Raw genomic sequence first — 13,362 nt, forward strand, 5'->3', positions numbered from 1 at the left:
GTCCACATTATGTTGAATAAGCAGTCTAAGTCTGACACTGGGCCGATTATGAGGCAGAGAGCAGATCAGCTGACGTTAAGCAGAGAGTCCAGGAATAAGCGAGAGACGAGCTCCCTGCAGACGCACTACACAATAACACAGAGATGCAGACTGGGTCAGAGAACACAGGAGCCGACGGAGTGGAGGCTCTCCGTGTAATCACAGCTCCTCTTTGAAGTCGAAAAACGGTTTTGAAAATGGCGAGCGTACTGTTTAAAAGGTTCAGGGTTTTTTCTGAATCGCTATATTTATGCGCTGTGTTTGTATCTCGTCTCTTCTTGCCTCCCTAATTCATTTTGAATTCATGCCTGTTTCTTCTTTTGTTTTTCAGACGCCTCTTGTTGTAGTTTTTTTGGTCCCCCTTCCTCACTATGCTCTTCAGCTACCTCCCCTTCTTCTATCTATCTCGATTATTTCTTGTTCCTTCTGTTGAATCCTCTTTAATTCATCTCTTTGTACCCCACCCCTACCTTCCTTTTACGAGCCACTTCATCTCTCTTCTCTTCTTCTATTTGTCTCTGTGATCGTAACCTGCTATTCTCTGTGAGGTCGTCCCTCTAAAAAGAGCTGAAGTCATCCTTTTTCGTTGCCAAGGCATAAACAATGCAACCCTTCCCTCTCTTATCTGCCTCCCTCCCTTCTCCCTCCCTTCTCCCTCCCCTCCCTGCTCCTCTTTTTATTCTAGCGAGTGCTGTCTGGGTGTGGTGGTTATGCTCAGGGATAGACACATGCGACGGTCCATATTTTATTTCTCTTTCTCTTTCTCTGCTTTTAAATAACAAAAAATCTGAAAACAGCCGTATCATTTGATTTAAGGTTTAGCTGCTAGTCCGAGGACAGGAAATGCTTTGTCAGCGTGAACACATGGTAAAGTCTGAGCCTGGAGAAAAAAAACGGGATTACCACCCCTCCCTCAGAGAGATCAGGCACCATATTAAGCAGTCAGCCACTGTATTAAATTCAGTCGACTGATAAAGGTTTTGTTACTCTGCATTTTCCCTTGAGAAACAGGATGCAGGGCAAGACGTCTATAGGTTTAACATCCTGTTTGAGCTGTGGATTTTTAGCTGTAACTTTTCCATGCACTGTTAACCGTGCCTGGACGTCAGGGGGCGTGTGACTGCGTCAGGCCGATTTTTGAACGCTGCCTTTTTTTTTCCCAGTGACTTCAGTTGACAGACTGGACCGTGTGATCCCAGCGTTTGTCTCACAGTCTCTTATCTCTCCCTCTTTTTTTTTCTTCTTCTTGTACTGTTCTTCCCTAGTCCACCCAGCGGAGACGGCAAATCTGGTTCCAGCACTTTACCGCCAATCAAATCAAAGACCAACTTCATTGAAGCCGACAAGTACTTCTTGCCGTTTGAGCTGGCATGTCAGTCCAAATGTCCCCGCATCGTCATCACCTCGCTCGACTGTTTACAGGTCAGAGGCAGGACAAGTTGGCCTGCAGACCCCCAAATGTTTGCACTACTGTTTCTATGTGTCCACTGAATGTTGTGCTCCTTCATTTGGAATACCTTTAATGATCTTTCCCAAAATTAAATGAAAATCATTTCGGTCGTTTTGTGTAAATAATGCGTTTCTGTCTGTGTGCCTGTGTGTTCTAAACGTATCTGACTTGTAGAAGCTGATAGCGTACGGCCACTTGACGGGCAGTGCCCCGGACAACACGACCCCAGGCAAGAAGCTCATCGACAGGATCATCGAGACCATCTGCGCTTGTTTCCAAGGGCCGCAGACGGATGAGGGTATTCAGCTACAGATTATTAAGGTGTGGTACCCCCCCGTGTCTTCTGCCACTTCCTAGTCATATCACACAGATACTTGATCAACATTAGATCAGCCATCACAGTTATTTCCCCAACTAAATGATTAAGTGTTAAGTCAAGATCGTAATTCTCATGTTGCTATTTTGTTCATTGTCCGCACCAAAGAACAAAATGTAGTTGTTATTGTATGTAGAATGTAAGCTGTATTTTAAGTGTTTGTGACCTTTCTAAAAGTCACTGACTAAAGTGTACTGTACAATCATACATATACATATCATTTTAAATATTATTTTGTGTGTTTTTTTGGGGGTCATAACTGCTGAAACCTGAGTTAGAAAATGTTGCCCCTAACAAAAAAAAGTATTCGACTTTCGATGGCTGCCTGAATGATAGATTTTAGATTTTATTTTAGTCTTGAGTGGCTGTTTATCCTCAAAGCTTCTCTGCTGACCGTAGGCATTATTGGGCGGAAGCTTAAAAAGCCCCATAGGCTGGAAAAGCCTCTTAGAACCATGAAGTATTTTTTCCACCAGTTTCATCATCACTGAGGCATGAATGGTAACACTGCTGTATTTTCAAGTTCCTATTTTGATCACATACTAAATCTGTTCTGTTAGATCTTTATCCTGTAATCAGTTAAGATGAATGAGTTACACTGTGGGGAAATGTCCTCACAGAAAAATATCTTTAAAAATATGCTCACTAAAGATATGATAGCATCACATGTCTCGTGTAATTTATTGTGTATCACATCATGTAGGATTTTTATAAATATTACCAGATCCTGAGCTGCAGAAATACTGAAACTGTGCAAACCAATCAGGACGCTCTTTAAGCACGACACAGTCATGTCAAATTTTTGGAATATTTATGAAGTAAAACACACGTGTGAAAGAGGCTGAAAGAGACATGCTGACATGAAGAGACATTTCTTTATCCTCTTGGCTCAGATGTAACAGTTGAAAACAGATGTGTATTTCCTATATAATAAACCTGTATGTGTAACAGACGTAACATGTGATATTTATTCAGGTCTTACTTTTCACTTTCTTCCAGGCTCTGCTGACAGCAGTAACCTCTCAGCACATAGAAATCCACGAGGGCACTGTCCTGCAGGCCGTCCGCACATGTTACAACATCTACCTGGCCAGCAAGAACCTCATCAACCAGACCACGGCAAAGGCCACGCTCACGCAGATGCTCAACGTCATCTTCGCACGGATGGAGAATCAAGCAGTATGTCCGAGCCTCACGAAGATATTCAATTATAAGACAGAATACATAGAAATACACATGTCAGAGAGAGGGTGAAATTTTACACTGACAAAAGCAATATAAAGCCAGCTTAGTGATTTCAATCAAACTGCAAATCTTAAATCAAAAAAATTGTTGTTGCCCTTTGAAATTGATGCAACTAATTACCAAAAATTTGGATTCAGATTGGACTGCAATATAAGCTTTCTGCTTGATAAGGTTACTCAAATCACATATTCCTGGTTTAATTAAAGTCTACTGTTTGTGCAGGCGGACATATTAGGTGTTGCCTTCAAAAAAAGCTTGCTCTAATGTCATCTTTTTCTTTTTGAATGACACTTTTCCCCTCCTCACCTGCCTCCCTCCCTTCCTTTTGGACACATAGCTTACAAATCACAAGCTATCTTGGTCTCTGGCCTCCAGAAAGCGTGACCGCCAGGTAAAGCGAGCAGGACTGCCGTGACTTGCCTGATCAGAACTCTCAAACTCTTCTCTGTGCATCTGTGTTTGCGCATCTTAGCTTTTTTCCTCATTCATTCATGCACTCATCCGTTTCCTTCCTTTGCTCCTACACTGCACAGGAGCAGGTTTGCTGTGTATCTCTTCCACCATATGCTTGCCGTGGCTTTTGTTGACTTGCCTACAAATTATCTCCTGCACCCAATATACATTTTACATTTTTAGTTTATGATTACTCCCGGGTGTAGTAACTGTTTCATCACAGGTCAGCTTTACAATGAGTTTTTTGTTAGGCTTTGTTTCTCCAAAGGCATTTATTTAGTTCTTATAGAACAATGAGCGACTGGCGTCAGACACAGACGGAGAAATATAAAGAAGCAGCCAAGGCTAGAAATGGAGAGACAAGGCAGACGTTTGAGGCAGAGGCCTATTGTTGTGTTGTCACTGCCTGCACAGTGTTGGGCTACTGCACGGAGGAGATCCACTTTCTGTGTTTGTGTGTAAATGTATCCTCCGGACTGCAGCTCAGCGTGGTATGATCGCACGCACTCACACACACACAGGCACACATAGCCTTTGTCTCACTCACTCTCACACAGCCTTCACTATCCGACTGAGGTGGCATTTAAATAATGAGCTTAGTTTGTTTGCGCTGCCTCGCCTGTCCCCTCCAGTCAAGGTGCGTTTGTCTGGCCTTGTTACTGCTGCTCACAGTCAATACTAATTGTTGTTTCAGAGTGCTTCGTCATTCAATTAATCACTTACATTTAAATTTGACAGCAGCGGCACCATTAAATTAGAAGTGAATGGCTTCTCATTGGAGTAGTTGTGGTTTTAAAAACAAAACGTAATGGCTTTAATGAAAGGAGTTTGTGTATGAAGTAGATGTGAAAGACTGTTCCTGGTTTGGCTTATAAAACAGATTGTTTGATTGTCCCTTGTTGCTAGAAAGGAGGATTAAAACACATCAGATCTCTGATTTATTCTGTAGGTTAGAGTCATTCATTTAAAAGCTAGTCTGCTCTTGATACTGGAGAAGGATCACCATCTTTTACCATTGTTTTGTAAATGTGTCACACTTTATATTTCTTACCGAACCCCACATCTCTTAAGTTGCTGTGCTTTTCTTCTTCGAGTCACTCAAGTCTGTATTTTTTCTTTATGCCCAACAAATCTACAAATGCACTTGGATTGAAAATGCACCATATTGGCTGAGAGAATCTCCACTGCTTGTAAATGTGTTTGCTCTCTTTCTTTAAAACATGTTTGTTTTGGTGTTTGCTCTGAATGTGCATCTGGACATATAAGCATTTAAAAGAGACTAGTTTTTTTCCTCTCAATTAACCTCGGCCACGACGCAATCTATTATCTTAAATAACACACTATTACTAACAACACATATTCGGGAGGTCACAACCATGACCAAGTGTCTTGTGACCCACTTCTAGCTCATGAGCTACCAAGCTAAAGCAATGCAACACTTTCCAGCTCTCCCTATAATAAGAGGCAGTGGTAAAACGTGTCAGTCATGCCACATCAGCCAGGTCACGGCTGTAGGAGCCATATTTCCACCTGAAATCCCTTCGGCTAAAATAGACCAGGTCCACACCAGCCAGCATGACTTTTTCTCCACAAAGTTTGTCTTATTGCTGTAGTTGTAGCATGGCCTACTTCTCACTGAGTGCATATTCATACACATTCCCATAAGGACACCCATCTGACTCTCCTGATGTTATAAAAAAAGATGACAAATGGTCCCTTAGCTGTGTTTTCCTCTCTGCTTTGACATCTGGAAGTGTTGTAGCTCTGCTGTGGGCTCACTGAGCCCTCAGGGAATCTAGACAGGTTGTACAAACTTGTAATTGCCGTTATGAGTTTGTTTATTTAGTCTTAACCTGTCTTTTTCCTCTGTGTGTGTGCGTATGTGTGTGTTCTATGTGCCTTTCTCTATGGATGCTTTTCTTTTGTTTTTTGTGTGTACCGTCTGTGTGTTTTGTTTTTATTTTTCTGTCTATGTGTGTGTCTGTGTGTGTGTGTGTGTTTGTGGCTGTGTGTGTTGCTCGTATGTGTCCCCAACACCTCCCACAGCTGCAGGAAGCGAAGCAGCTGGAGAGAGAGCGCCACCGGCAGCACTCCCCGGTCACCCAGCACACCGAGCCAGACTCCCCTCAGCTGCAGTCTCACACCCACCCACCGGGCAAGGGTTCGAGCCAGGAGGCCAACGGACCCGTCACCCCTCCGACTCCCAGCATCAACATCCCATCCACCCCATCCACCCCTTCGACACCGGCCGCAGAGGGCAGCAGCAGGTCGGTGTCTGGGGAGCAGGAGGAGCAGGGGCCTGTGTATGAGAGCCCAGATCCAGAGAATGGCTCTGATTTCTGTGTGGCTGAAAATGATCAGACTGAGGCCGACCAAGCTACTGCAGCAGCACAGAGTAAGACACTTATTTTATCTTATTTTACTCTTCTTTTTGTTAAATTATCTTGAATTTTGATTAATACACAAGGGATTTATTTCACTGGCAGAAATGTTGTCCATCATTTTGCTGAACATGTGCCCATGCTGATTACACAGTCTCTACTTTTATTTCCAATTCATTCAGGGCCCACACACTCTTATAAAAAGCCAGAGATATTTAAGATCATTTATTCAAAGTATTGCATATCTGTGCCGTGTGTATTTCTCTATAGAAACATCTAGAGTTATAGTGATCAGCCTGAATATGCATAATAAAAGCTTCACTCTCCCGTTTTGTTCAGTTTCATTCAGAGAAAATATAACTGCCAGAACCGGCATTTACTATTATGAATGATTTGATAGCACATTCATCACTACAAAGGCTCATTCACTGTGAGAACTGGTGTAGAATAAGAAAAAATAGTCCAGTCATTCAGTGACGATGTAACTTTCTGCATGCTGGCCCAGAAACCTGCTCTGCCTGTAAAAGAATAGATCTGTAGTTAGACAAAATGTTAGATAAAAACGATAATGTGTGTTCATCCTGAAAGTGTGTGTGTGTGTCGTTCAGATGCAGCAGCCCAGCAGCATCCAGAGGCAGGCGAGGAGGAGGAGGAGTCGCCAAACTATGAAGAGAAAGCCCATGAAATAGTGCAGAGTATTCTGCAGGAGGTCGTCAATACTGTTGCAGGAGGTGAGACATGTTTTTATTTCCATGTAACCTGTAAATTGCTGTCTTATTTGTTTTTTTTAAAGACAGTGGGTAATTATGCCTTTATACCTTTACACACATTTGTCTGTTGGAAAAACTTTGATGCACAACTTACTCTTGCAGATTCAGGGATCCTCACTGTAGCTCAGATGAAGAAATAGTGTATAAATCTTGCTCCTGTTATTTACACAATACTGATTATACAAGCTGCCTGTTGCATGACAGATAAACTGTGTTTCCAGGCTGGCGCCCCTGTCTGGCAAACGACAAGCACCTCTCTTGGTACAAATTGTGTCTGAGAGGCAAAGATGAAAAACTCTCTCAACCCAGCCCTCTGTAAATAAATAACTGCTTATGTTACCGGGAAGCTACACTATAATTTTAGGTCAGGTCAAGCTTCTTGAATTTGCCTCAGATGCTGAAAAAAAGGCACAGCACTCTTTCTTTGTGTGCAAAAAGTAAAAGAAAAAGCAGCTTTTTCTCTAAGGCCGCAAAAAAAGCTTTATTAACTCACACAAAGAAATATTGCTTTGACGTCCCTTTTCAAACACACTCTTACCCTTGAGCATTAATTTGAAAAAGGGGCTTCAATGGTCGGGAGGAACATTGAGGAGAGATGCACTCTGGTATCCTCGCTTAACCTGAAAGTTCCCTTAGGTGCTGTTGAACGTGCTGTCTCCCAACGTGACTCTGTGTTTTTCTCTCTTTGTACTTGACCAGAACATTATGTTAAACTCCACAGTGAGATCTGAGGCGTTAATGTTGCCTTGTCAGAAATAATACATGAAATTGCTGGTGGAGGATGCTTCATGTTGTTAAATAATCCATTTATTGAGACTTGAGCAAATTGTGCTTGTCAATCAAACTTGTCCCCGCTCCGTCACCACAGGGCACTGTCTGGACCCTGCGAACCTCTGCTCTGACACAAAGGAATCTGGCGGCGAGGGTGAACCGGCGGAGTCGGAGCCGGAGCCGGCTGAAGCAGTGACAGAGGGCACCCAGAGCTCCCTGGATGACGAGGGCACCCTGGGTAGCGACAGTGAGCACGTTCACGCCAACGGCATCCCCGGCACGCCTATCTCAGCCAGTTTCACCCCCTCGCTGCCTGATGACAGACTGTCTGTCTCATCCAATGACACTCAGGTGAAGGACGGACCTCTTTTTTTTTTTATGTCTCACTCCTGTCTATAAAACCATTTAATTTCTTCTTAAATATATTGCTGTAGAGGCTGAGAGTCAGCGGAAAATGAACTTAATTTAAGTGAACATCAATTTATGTGAACATATTTCCTGGAAAAAGTCTTATGTAATCACCCTTCTCCTCAGCTATATTCGAGCTCTGCAATTATGTTTGATTGCACTCCTCGGTGATTGAGGTTAAACAAATCTAATATATCGGTGAGCTTAGAATCACACTTTCATGTCGAGTAGGCTTCAGTGAAAGAGGTTGTTGCTAACAGCAGATATTCATACTTCTGTTGCTCTGCAGGAATCAGGAGCTGCACCGGGCCAGCCACCGGGTGCTAAATTCTCCCACATCCTCCAGAAAGACGCCTTCCTCGTCTTTCGCTCTCTCTGCAAGTTGTCGATGAAGCCGCTGTCAGATGGACCACCTGATCCCAAGTAAGAATAAATTCCATGCAGGGGCAGTTACATGTAGGTGGGAGTATTATTTACTTGGTCATATTCTATTACCTCCACCAAGGAGGTTATGTTTTCATTGCTGTATTGTCTGTTTGCAGGATTATGCAAAAACTACTGAACCGATTTTATGAACTCTCTTTAATATTGCGTGATAGGGCGTTAGTCTTGGCAGAAATATGCGCTCTATGAGTGCCCTTCTAGTCATAATATACTTTTAGACAATGAAGGATTAGTAGAAGTAGCCATGTGCCCAATAATTTCTGATGATAGTTAAAGTCTTAAACTGTTCAACTATTTATACTAGTAATAGCTCGTAACTGCAGGAAAGAAGCCTGAAGTAAGTGTGATCATTATGGATGTTGGAAAACTGTTGTCATGGACTATTTGGATTTTAGCTGAAGTTATTAGGTGGGGATTAGTCAACTGACAGACTGTTAGTAATTGAAGTAATTTTTTTGCAAAAAAGTTGAATATTTACTGGTTTTCTGAGAATAACAAAACATCTTTGGGTTTTGTTATGTCGGCCATTCTGGGAAAATGTAATGAAGATGTTTCAGTCTTTTAATATTATGAAGACCAATCAATTACTTTGGAAAGTAATAATGAGTAGTTGCTGTCTTACAACAGTAGTGCATCCCTTCCTCTAAAGTCTCAACCAACCCTTAATTAAATTACATATGTTTATGCAGGAAACGATAGTGGACATAATTTGGGAAACTAACTTGGTCATTCACAGAATTTGTTGTAATTGAAGCTCATATTCTGCTCAGAAAATCGAGTTAATTTAACTGTGGGTAGATGAACTTGGAGGTTAGTAACACGTTCGTCGAGCCAGTGTTGAAGAAATGATTCTGTGTTGGTTGTAAAAATAGACACGAGTCAGGATTTCAAATGAGGAACGCTCTAGTGACAACCTCAGTGTTTTGATACAAAGGAGACAATGAGGCATTGCTCAGCATTTTATGAATCACTTCCTGTTTTCATGAAGCACCGAATCTCCTTTTAACGGTTTCCCATTTTCAACACACAAAAAAGAGGAAGGGGATAATCTGGTTTGGCCATCATTCGATATTTCTTCTGACTCTGATTTGCCAGAGACATCTGATTGGCTCGTCCTGATAGCAGGAGCTTTTGTGAAACAGGATTTCCTGCATCTGGTCTCTGTGCATAACTCAATTCACACTGCGTCTGCTGTGTGACTTCCACATTTGTTTATTTACTGCTTTGTCTTTTCGCTCTTTTGGATTTTTAATGTCGCAAATAGACATTTGACACGTGGGTGAGCGTATGTGTGTCTGACTGACGTGGCCGTGTCAACTACCTCCGCACTAATGTGCCATGTCAGTGCAGCACCAGACAGAAACCTTTTACTCTTCTAACGAGGTTGCTCTCCCTGATGTTTCACTCTCTGTAACGTGCACATACAACACAGCACACAGGCTGAACAGCTGCCTTATTATAACCTTAACTATCAGAAACTACTTAGTATCATCAGGCTGGTTTAATCACAACAACACAACTATTCTCCTTCGAGGACTTATCATGTTCCTGTTGGACACCAATGTTTATATCTAGATCGAAATGTACAAAAGCACTTAAATTCAAACAAAGATGAATGTTGTACATATATGATAAATATAAACACATCTTCTTGAGGGGCGGCACGGTGATGTTGTCACTTTCTGTTTTCAACAAGATCTTCCTGTGTCAAGTTTGCATGTGTTCCCCATGTCTGCGTGGGTTCTCTCCGGGTACTCTGGCTTCCTCCCACAGTCCAAAGATGTGATTATTGGGCTTAGGTTAACTGGAGACTGTGACTGTGAATGGTTATTTGTGTCTGTATGTTGGCCCTGCAATACACTCAAGTTTTTTTTTGGTATATTTATTGTGAATTAGTACTTTCTGGTGTTATTTTATTTATTATGTGAGGCACTTTGTGAGTTTGGTCTGAGGAAGCTGTAATAAACTTTTTTACGTACTAGATTCATCTGGATGTTCTTTTACCTTTTGCTTAATGTGTAAATGATCATCAGTTAAACAAAGTCTTTGTTCAGATTAAAGTGAGGTTTTTGTTGTGGTTTGATATAGTCTTGCATCATTTCCATTTTCTTTTTTTCTATGCCCACATTACCATTAAAATGTAGGTCAGCTCTGACTGAAGTTGTCTCATCTCATCATGACCATCTTACTGCCACTTGGAGAAGAAGTAGAGACACATTTTTGTTGTGCCACATAAGTCGTCTTTTGTCTGCTCACCAGAGATTGAAGACATTTCAGAGAAGCAGCAAATCTCAGCATATAAAGCCGCCGAAAGTGTTTTTTAGCTCAATTTTTTTTCTTTCCTGCTGCTGCAGAAAAAAAAAACGTGGAGCTTTGATTTCGTTGTCCTTGCGTTTCTTTGAAGGCTGCCGAAGAGTTTTACTCTCTGAAACAGTAGATACAGTACAGGATAGATGTGCATCACCCTGCTGTTTGTTTGAGTTGAAGGACATACGGTTTAACTTACTTGGTTTTCAGTTCTTAACCCTGAATACATTGTTTTGAAATGTTGATGCTCATCAATTGGACAATCTGTTCTCAGATTTTTGAGCAAATGTCTGGAAAAATTCTTTAAGTTGTTTTAATGTCGCAGCCAGTCTCATTCTCAAAGGTTAGAGAACACTTGTGTAGTATAAGAGCTAAAGAAGCAAAGTCCTGCAATTTATGTACAAACAAAAATTCACACTTTCAGTCTTCGCCCTGTTACTGTGTTTTAATTTCATCAATATATCATCATCTCTTTTCCTAATAAAATATTCACACAGACTTTATTATAATATTCCTCTGAAGTTCACATCATTAACAGCTCTCTCTCTTTTACTTATTAAGAATTCCACCCTTCAAAGCTACACTCTCGATCGTGTTTGTTTTCTCTGATCTGAAACACCGCTTGATTTTTTTTTTTTCCTCCTCAGGTCCCACGAACTGCGATCGAAGGTCCTGTCCCTCCAGCTGCTTCTGTCCATCCTGCAGAACGCCGGGCCCATCTTCAAGACCAACGAGATGTTCATCAACGCCATCAAGCAGTACCTCTGCGTGGCCCTGTCCAAGAACGGCGTCTCCTCCGTGCCTGAGGTCTTCGAGCTCTCGCTTTCCATTTTCCTCACGCTGCTCTCCCACTTCAAGACACACCTCAAGATGCAAATCGAGGTAACGTATTGACCATCATCTATTGCGCAATTAAGAACATTTCAAGCTTTGTTGTAGCCTCTTGAAGTATAAGTGTAAAGATAGAAAATGAAAATGATTCTGCTGGTAGTTTCGATAGGTGCAACTATTACTGTTTTCAAACATTAACTGCAGAAAATGTATGTAATATTGGACTTTTTCCAGAGTTTGTCTTTCACATATTAGGAACATAGCAGGAGATTGTGTGTAGAGATGTCTGGATATCCCGTGAATCTGTTAACAGTACATAGAAACGGGCGTCTACATGTATGGCTCCTCTTTTCATCCTGAGAAATTGGATTCTTCCACTTTTGCATCTGTTGCCTTGCACTGTAGAAACATCATCAACACACCAACTCGCTCGCTGTGAAAAAAATTTTCCCTGCTGCTCACATAGGCTCACTCAGACATTTTCCAGACATAAGACTAGGTAGGAAACTTTTCAGAAAATGTATACAGAAAAATACAGAAAACTGACTCATGCAGAGCCTCCGGAAAATCTCAGCAATATGTACAGACTTCAGTGTGTATCTAGAAGCAGCTTAGAAAACTTTTTCAGGCTTCTCTGGAAGCTTTTAATGTGACACAGAAGAAATTCCATATTAATAATGCACATGCTTGCTCCTAACAAGTATTATCCACCTACTGTTACTCTCCACATGATGTTTTTGTGTTTGTATTTTTCTCTGTTTGGATTCAGATACTTTTTGCAGGAAAATCCAGATGAGCTCATTGGCTAAACACAGTAGCTGTATTTATATAACCACCCACCACTTCTTGTCGGAAAGCAGCTGTTTCTGGCAGCTGACAGTTTTTCTGGGAACCACAGGAAAATAATAACCTAAGTTGGAAGGCTGAGGGAAAGTGGTGGCAAAATATTAAATAGGAATAATTCACAAAATGCACCTGAAATTGTGATCTTTGCAGTGTTTACCTGTTATATATTCCGGTATTGACACCATTTGTCAGTGCAGCCAGCAGCTGACACAGATAATATGTGGGAGACCTGGTAGTGCTGTAACATTCTGCCACCTTGGTGTGATTGAGTCGCTCTGCAAAGTCGGTAACGCGTGACCTCAGCCTGCCACATGTGCTGCGTCCGCAGGAGAGAATTAACGACGGCTTCTGAAGGTGTTGTACGACTGTTGTTCTTGTTCTCACTGTCACGTGGTCTCTATCTGCAGGTGTTCTTCAAGGAGATTTTCCTGTACATTCTTGAGACGTCCACAAGCTCCTATGACCACAAGTGGATGGTCATACAAACCCTCACTAGAATATGTGCAGGTTTGTGTCAAAAAATCCTCCCAATAATTCTGATTACTTGTGGATAATTGACAAGTATTTGTACTCTGCTAATAAGACATTAATAGAGGCTGAGGAGAGAAACGTCTGGTTTACCCAAACCCAATGTTCTGCAAAATAAATGTCAGCTAAATACATTTAATCACATCCCATTTTAAAGGTTCTAATTAATCCAATGGTTCTAATTAACCTTTGGTAAATTATGTAATTAGTCTGGTGCATCAGACTCAGTGCAGTGTCAACAGTCTGTATTTGTTTTTATAAATTCTCACTGACAAACTCCATCTGTGTCCCATCTGTTTCTGTCAGATGCCCAGAGTGTGGTGGACATCTATGTGAACTACGACTGTGACTTGAATGCTGCTAACATATTCGAGCGTCTTGTCAACGACCTCTCGAAAATTGCACAGGGTCGCGGGGGCCACGAGCTTGGCACAACAACACTGCAGGTTATTTCCTCCTACTTTTTCAAATACTCTTTTTATGTGGCATTACTAGTATTTACTTGACATTGGG

General features: G+C 41.7%; 1 protein-coding gene across 2 annotated transcripts in view; it reads left to right on the forward strand.

Moving 5' to 3' along the window:
* Positions 1-13,362, forward strand: part of arfgef1 (ADP-ribosylation factor guanine nucleotide-exchange factor 1 (brefeldin A-inhibited)) — a 49,361-nt gene that overhangs the window by 18,588 nt on the left and 17,411 nt on the right. The window contains exons 3-13 of one of the 2 annotated variants that reach the window (XM_035142248.2): positions 1,305-1,461; positions 1,664-1,810; positions 2,865-3,044; positions 3,448-3,501; positions 5,610-5,958; positions 6,553-6,675; positions 7,583-7,836; positions 8,183-8,316; positions 11,292-11,526; positions 12,729-12,828; positions 13,156-13,295. In XM_035142248.2, the coding sequence (XP_034998139.1) occupies positions 1,305-1,461; positions 1,664-1,810; positions 2,865-3,044; positions 3,448-3,501; positions 5,610-5,958; positions 6,553-6,675; positions 7,583-7,836; positions 8,183-8,316; positions 11,292-11,526; positions 12,729-12,828; positions 13,156-13,295 (1,873 nt within the window). The remainder of the gene's footprint in view (positions 1-1,304; positions 1,462-1,663; positions 1,811-2,864; positions 3,045-3,447; positions 3,502-5,609; positions 5,959-6,552; positions 6,676-7,582; positions 7,837-8,182; positions 8,317-11,291; positions 11,527-12,728; positions 12,829-13,155; positions 13,296-13,362) is intronic. The other variant, XM_035142249.2, reaches the window with a different exon arrangement.

This window comes from Hippoglossus stenolepis, chromosome 19 (assembly GCF_022539355.2).
Source record: "Hippoglossus stenolepis isolate QCI-W04-F060 chromosome 19, HSTE1.2, whole genome shotgun sequence".
In the NCBI taxonomy this organism is placed as follows: Eukaryota; Metazoa; Chordata; class Actinopteri; order Pleuronectiformes; family Pleuronectidae; genus Hippoglossus; species Hippoglossus stenolepis.